The sequence below is a fragment of the Phaseolus vulgaris genome, chromosome 1 (genome assembly GCF_000499845.2).
Source record: "Phaseolus vulgaris cultivar G19833 chromosome 1, P. vulgaris v2.0, whole genome shotgun sequence".
Lineage (NCBI taxonomy): Eukaryota > Viridiplantae > Streptophyta > Magnoliopsida > Fabales > Fabaceae > Phaseolus > Phaseolus vulgaris.
This window is the reverse complement of record NC_023759.2, coordinates 13,405,987-13,412,659: the sequence shown is the minus strand read 5'-3', so window position 1 is coordinate 13,412,659 and position 6,673 is coordinate 13,405,987. Positions and strand designations below refer to the sequence as shown.

The window sequence follows — 6,673 nt, the reverse complement described above, 5'->3', positions numbered from 1 at the left end:
AAATGAACTCTTTAATGGTGTCCAAAAAGGAGAATCTTGGAGATATACTAATAGAAAAGGACCCAACCAAATATGGGTATCAAGAGACCAAATCTTTCCTTTTGAAGATATTAAAACCCCAGCAAGATAATTCCTAGAAAATGATAAATGGATGCTTGAAACTCACTACAACAATAAAGTATATGTTCCATGGAGAAGAAAAAAAAAGAATAAACAAAACATAATGTAATATAAATTAAATAGAAAATTGGAGATGATATCTGATACATAAGAATTATATTTTATATATAATTATTTAAACACATAAAACTGTACAAAATTATACACATGATTTGTTAAACTCTGATCTACCAAAAGGCATAACAAACAGTAATGGATAACATTGAACTAACTTCCAAAAGATTGGCATAGTTTTGCAATATAATTTCTTTGACATGTAATTTTATTTTGAGGCCATAACAATAATGTTGTTCCTGACACAATGAATTAGTCAAGTACTAAATTTGGACTTTTAGACTTGTCTCTTACTAAGAATTTAAACCTTTAGTTATTATGTTGAGAAAAACTAAAATTTTAATTTGTATATCTATTCAAATTCATAGTAACCACATGATTGTGAAATGGAGCAAATAGTTCTACCCTAAAACATGGTTGAAATACACGGGAACATTTTCTTATTGTTTGGAATGTGTTGATGTACTCTTACCTAAATAAATGAATACATTAACTAATTTCATTTTAGAGACTTAAACAGCATTATTTACTAAACAAAACATTAGAATATCTTGTCGTTGAACCTAGGTTAGTATAAATAGACAATGTTAATGTATGCATTGTTAATTAATTGCACATTTATTATCGCATATATTCTCAAACTGAGTTAAACATAAGACAAGAAAATGGAAAAGAAAAAAATCAAATTAGAAATTTCAAAGTCTTGCGGAGGTCTTCTTAACATTGTGCAATAACACTTATATTATTTGTTATTCTAATATAATTTATCAATGAATTGTAATTAAATATTTTTGTTATAGGAAAAAAATAAAATTATAAAATATTTAGATTGGAAAAATAAATAACAAAAATTTAGGCGATCGTTTGAAGTCTTTAAAATTAAAATTTATTTTTAAATTGTTGCAATAAAATTTAACAAACCCTTAAAAGTATTATGTTAAGCTGAGTTTCTCAATAAAATTTATCGAGGAAAGTGAAAAAAATTGTTTAGAATTTTGTTATTCTTTAAATAAATGAGCAAATAGTGAAACACGTCTAAAATTTAAACATGGCAAGCTATCTTAGTAGTAGACATTTACCCCGTGGATTGTTGTGCTCAATCTTCATATATTTGTAATCATGCTCTGCAACTACACGAAAATGAAAATGGTGGCATTCAGTTCAAAATCATCAAGACCCATAGCAACAACAACAAATACATATATGAAAGTATCGTTTCCAAATTTTTAAAATAAAAAATACATTTTGCCATAAATTGTATGTTACTCTTTTTTTTTAATAAAATTAGTTTATAAGAGGAAAAATAAAAAATGTCTGTACGAAGAAAATTTTAAAAAAAAAACAAACGAGAAGAAAACTACCGAGTACATAAACAAAGATAACTGTAAAAAGTAGGAAAACTAATAACAGAAATCCGACAAAATTTAAAATTTATTTATTTAGTGTTCTTCTACCACGAAACACCCCCGACGTATTTCTTTTGTTCAACCACCTTACCTTCCCAACAAGACTTTGACCAAAATACTAGGGTTGACAAGCTTAGAAGTTATGTGTATTCACATCAATCTAGCATTTGCCCACAGAAGCAGAAATAAATAGAAAACAGTTAATGGTGATTGCAAGAGTTAATGGTGTGGAATGGAATTAATATAAAACGTAATTTGACAATATTTCCAGGCAAAAAAAATAACTCAATCTAGGCATTGCATAGAGTCTGTGCTTATTGCACTGACAAGAAAACAATTGTGTATTCCCGGTTGGCAATGGCATGTGGCGAACCCAACATGCAAAATTATATCATTCCTAGCTACAAAGTTCTCGTAAAACAGGAAGGATGCGAGCAAAACCATCCTCCCAAAAATTTGAAATACTCGTACAATAAAATGGAAATAATGTCTGAACTTGAAAAGAATATTATCCAACCAAGCTTGAGTTCCACCCAAGCAACTTCACTCCTCTGATTATTTATGGTCTATTCACTGGCTTCTAACTTTCGTAAACAAACTATTGAGTCTCATCAATGGACATTCTACGCCTTTACTAGCTCAGAACCAGGAGCTGGAGCAGCGGCAGGAGCAGGACCACCAGTTGTTGGCCTGGAAGGTGGGGAAATGTTCATTAGCATATCATATAAATAATGAAACATATAACCAAGTGTGGAACCCTATCATATAATAGTAATTGTGTAAACTTACAGCCCAACAAAGACTTTGAAAGCATCATATATTCCCCATTGGGCACCAGTAAGAGTTCCAATCATCACAATACGGAGGGGAAGACCGCGGGTGAAGAGACCCCAGACACCAAACTTCTTCACCGCCTGCATTACATGGTATATGACATTAAAGAAACTTGACATAAACAGATGAACAGATATAATGAGAAACAATTACACTACACAGGCACCAAATTCAGACACTCACATCACCAACTGTTGCTCCTTTAGCATTGTTCAGAAAAGAGACAAGATTATCAGCAGGATGAGACACGATTGCACAAAGCACACCAGCAATATATCCACCAGCAAAACTGACACCGAGTTGCAGGTTTTTGCTGCACTCATTCTTTGGAGTAGGAATGGCATGCTTATAGATCAGCTCAACTATGGTCTCAAATGAAGCAAACTTCATCATTGTGTCTGCAGGAAAGAACCTTTTTATGTCATACAGGGTATATTATCATGTATCACCTTTTATATACCTCCCAAGTTATAAGTTGATGTATATGAAACAAAGCTCAAACAATACAGCACAAACTTATAACTTCAACATCAATATTCACAATGACGAGTTTCTCGGAAAAAAATAATTTGGAAATTTTATAATGAGCACAAACAAGTAAAATATTGAGGTGGCATAGATATGGTTATAAAAACATGAGAACATAGAGGTGGCAAAATGGAAATGCCGAAAACCAATAATGCATTCTCAACATAATAATATAATGTAAATAATCAGAACTTCATAGGCGTATGCATTCGAAATCTACAATAAATGACAATTAATTCCCGCCAAAATAATGAAAACTTACCAGCAACTTCATAATGAAATTGATAAAGCAGAAGAAACAAAAGATCATTGAAAATGTGTACAAAGACAGCAAACAGAAAGAAACAACTTATATCCTAGGTAGGCTTTTGGAACTATTCTATAAAGAATTCTCTAAATTTGAACCAGTGAATTAATCTAAATCTATAGCTACAACTAATATGACAGAATATTAAACCAATGAATTAATCTATAGCCATATTAGTTGTTATTAAACCAATGAATTAATCTATAGCTATATTAGTTGTTCTTATCAATAGTGGCAGTGCTGACAATAGCAAGTGTTAGTAATGTTGATGGTGCAAATTACAGTGCTTGTGGTGCTGAGGAAATGGTGTTGCCACTGGTGGTAGCAGTGGTGATAGTGGGCAATAAAAAGGATGGTTGTAGTAGTTGAGACAGTGGTGCTAGCAACAATAGAAAGAGCTGCAACCACCCAGAATAGGGCATAAATGTTTGAAGTACAAACAAAAGCCACTAGTCCAGCATCTCCAAAAAATACTGACCAATGCACATACAGCCAATTTAGGGGGCACTAAAATCTATGGTGCAAACTAAAAAGCATATAATGGCCAACTTACATGGAATCTGTCGTCCCCACAGAGGCACTATTCCCTTGTACAGCCTGAAATCACAAGACATTCCATACATCACATCTAATCTTAAATCCTATTATATACCAACATAGTATGATTTCAATAGCAAAAATTGTAGGATTTAATAGCTTACCCCAAGGTTCCTTCAGATTTCACAAATTTTGGGAGCCCATCAGCCAAACCCCTAGCAAAACCAGGCTGTGTTTGGACACGGACCTTCACAGCCTCGAAAGGGCAAAGAGCAACATCAGCAATAACCTCCGCAGAAGCGGAACCAGCAAGGTAGATCAAGGTCTTGTACTTGCTCGCATACTCTGGGCCAGCAATATCAGAGTAATACTTCTTAAAGAACTCGTAGAATCCGAATTTGCAAGCACCCTGGGCACTGTAACCAAGCAAGGTAGGCACCCAACCACGGAAAAAGCCCTTGAAGCCCTGCTCCTTGAGCAAAACACCAAACCCAGACGAGATGTTCTTATACTTAGCAGGGTCGATCTGAAATCAACAAGTAAACATGATTTAGGTTCTGTCTCCTCAAAAGTATACAAAGACAATAAACATCAGCAGTTGATGAGAAATCTAACTCTTGATATTCCAACACATCCATAAATTGTTGTTCATGTGCGAGTCCAAGTAACATCAACAATTAAATTTCATCATCAACAACACAGATTACCTACTCTAGAGGACCTGGATCCTTAAAGTCACAGCACAAATCACGACACCAATAACAAATTCAGCACTTCATAATGGACCAAACTTCCATGTCCTCACCTAATGATGCGCCCAACGAAGAATATGATTCTCCCGCGGAATCAAACTCAGCACGTCAACGCAGTAAAACGCTACTACAACTACAAAATCTAAAAAACTTATAGCAGACTCACTAAACTAGAAATACATGAATAGCGCACATCAGAAACTACAAAAAAAAATACGCAATCGAACTAGAAATTACACGAAATACAAGGCCAACGATTGTTCAACTAAAGAAAACAGCAAAACATAACAGATCTAATTAACTAAGACACAAGAATCACGACCTAACATCGGAAAATACTTGAAAGAAAATCACAGATCTAACAATAACGAAGACAAGGAGCAAAACATAACACAATCGAGCGAAAGCAGTGAAACCTAATGACAACAAGTCAGATCGAGATAAACAAATATATACAGAGAGAGAGAGAGAGGAAGAGAGAGACCTGCATATTACACTTGACAAGGTCAAGAGGAGTGACGGTCATGTGAGTGAGGCCACAGCTGAGGATTCCACCAGCAGTACAGGCAGCATAGAAGGCGGGCGAGTAGAGCTCGATCTTGCGTGACTCGCTGGGAGAGGGAATCATAAGGCCGCGCGATCCCGCATCGAGGTTAGCCGGCGGTGGCGAGGGTGCCGCGGCGGAGACAGCGGTGGAGTGGAGCATGCGGTGAAGAGGAAGCGTCTTGGAGGAAGAGGAGTAGAGGAAGGAGGGGATGAGAGAGTTGCGGCCAGAAGAAGAGTCGGAGAAATCCATTAGGTCAGAGAAGAGAAGGGAAGACGCAGACAAAGGGCGTTTTGGAAGGGAAAAGGGTCAGAAGCGTCAAACGAAAGCGAGACAGAAGGAAAAGCCTCTCTCTCTCTCTCTCTATTTTCCCAATGCCTTTGCTGCGTTTGGTTCCGAGTTTTTGGCTTCACTTTGCGACTACTTTATATTGTGTGTGTCAACTTTGTCGCAGGGAAAATGCCCCCACTAACCTCTCTAAATTACCATCTTGACACTCTGGGAAATGGGAGTTACTAGTCACCCTCTACAAACCAGAAAATATAGGGAATGAAATCTACCCTAATAAGATTCTAAGGCATATTCTAACTTTAATAATTAGATTTATGATTAATTGTTTTATGATACTACACATAATATTGTTTCTCATAAATTCAAGTTTTATATTGATTTAGTTAGTCTTTTAACATTTTTTTAGGTTTTTTTCATAGAAAGATAAATTGAGAGATTATTCAAAACTTAAAGAATATTACTGTAAGAAAACAAATTATTAAAATTTAACTGAAGTATACTTTTAAAATCACTGTTTTTTCTCTTACCTTAAATCGATGAGAGGTATTAAAATAAAGTATTTTTTGCTCTAAAAATAGGTAAAAGTTCATAAAAACCTTTAATTTATTTTTAAATTATTAGCTTTAATTTTAAAGTGATTTTTAAAGACAATAATAAATTAGTCAAATGTAGCTTCAAAAATTAAAATAGGTTAAGACCAAATAATATACCATCTTCAGCGGAAAAAACAAGATAGTATATACAATGATAATCATAATATTTGACTTTCATAACTCATACAAATCATTCAAAATCCAGAAGCTGATCTTCGTGAGATATATTAATTCAAATTTAGAAAATAAATTTAATTTTATATCATAAATAAATAGTTTAATATAAAAAATTTCAAATAATAAAAAGTAGTTATATGACTTCCAATTTTTATGAATACTATTGAATTAGTCTAAATATTTAAAATATGATTCTGTTGTAAATTAACTTTTAAAAGACATTCATTTATTACACTTCTCTTATCATTTTGAAATCGGTTTTTAGTAGCTGAAAAACTTGTATGAACTTTCTTTCTCTTTCTCTTTTTCTTTTCTTTTCTAGTTCGTTAAAAACCAGTAGTAGTGAGTTGGTAAGTGATGAGAATTATGTCATATTTTTTTCTCTCTTCCCCACTCTCTCTCTTATTCCACATAATTTTATAAATATTTTTTATGTTTTAAATAATTAATTTGTAAATATTCTTTTTAAG

The 6,673-nt window shown here is 33.6% G+C and overlaps 1 protein-coding gene across 1 annotated transcript; it reads right to left on the bottom strand.

Moving 5' to 3' along the window:
- Positions 1–1,904: 1,904 nt before the first annotated feature.
- On the bottom strand, positions 1,905–5,705 carry LOC137813626 (mitochondrial phosphate carrier protein 3, mitochondrial). Its single transcript, XM_068615975.1, has 6 exons — positions 5,083–5,705; positions 4,011–4,372; positions 3,863–3,906; positions 2,658–2,872; positions 2,430–2,554; positions 1,905–2,330 (listed from the first exon to the last, which is right to left on the bottom strand). The coding sequence occupies exons 1-6, from the start codon at positions 5,392–5,394 to the stop codon at positions 2,264–2,266; spliced, it is 1,125 nt and encodes a 374-aa protein (XP_068472076.1). The 5' UTR covers positions 5,395–5,705; the 3' UTR covers positions 1,905–2,263.
- Between the last annotated feature and the right edge of the window lie 968 nt (positions 5,706–6,673).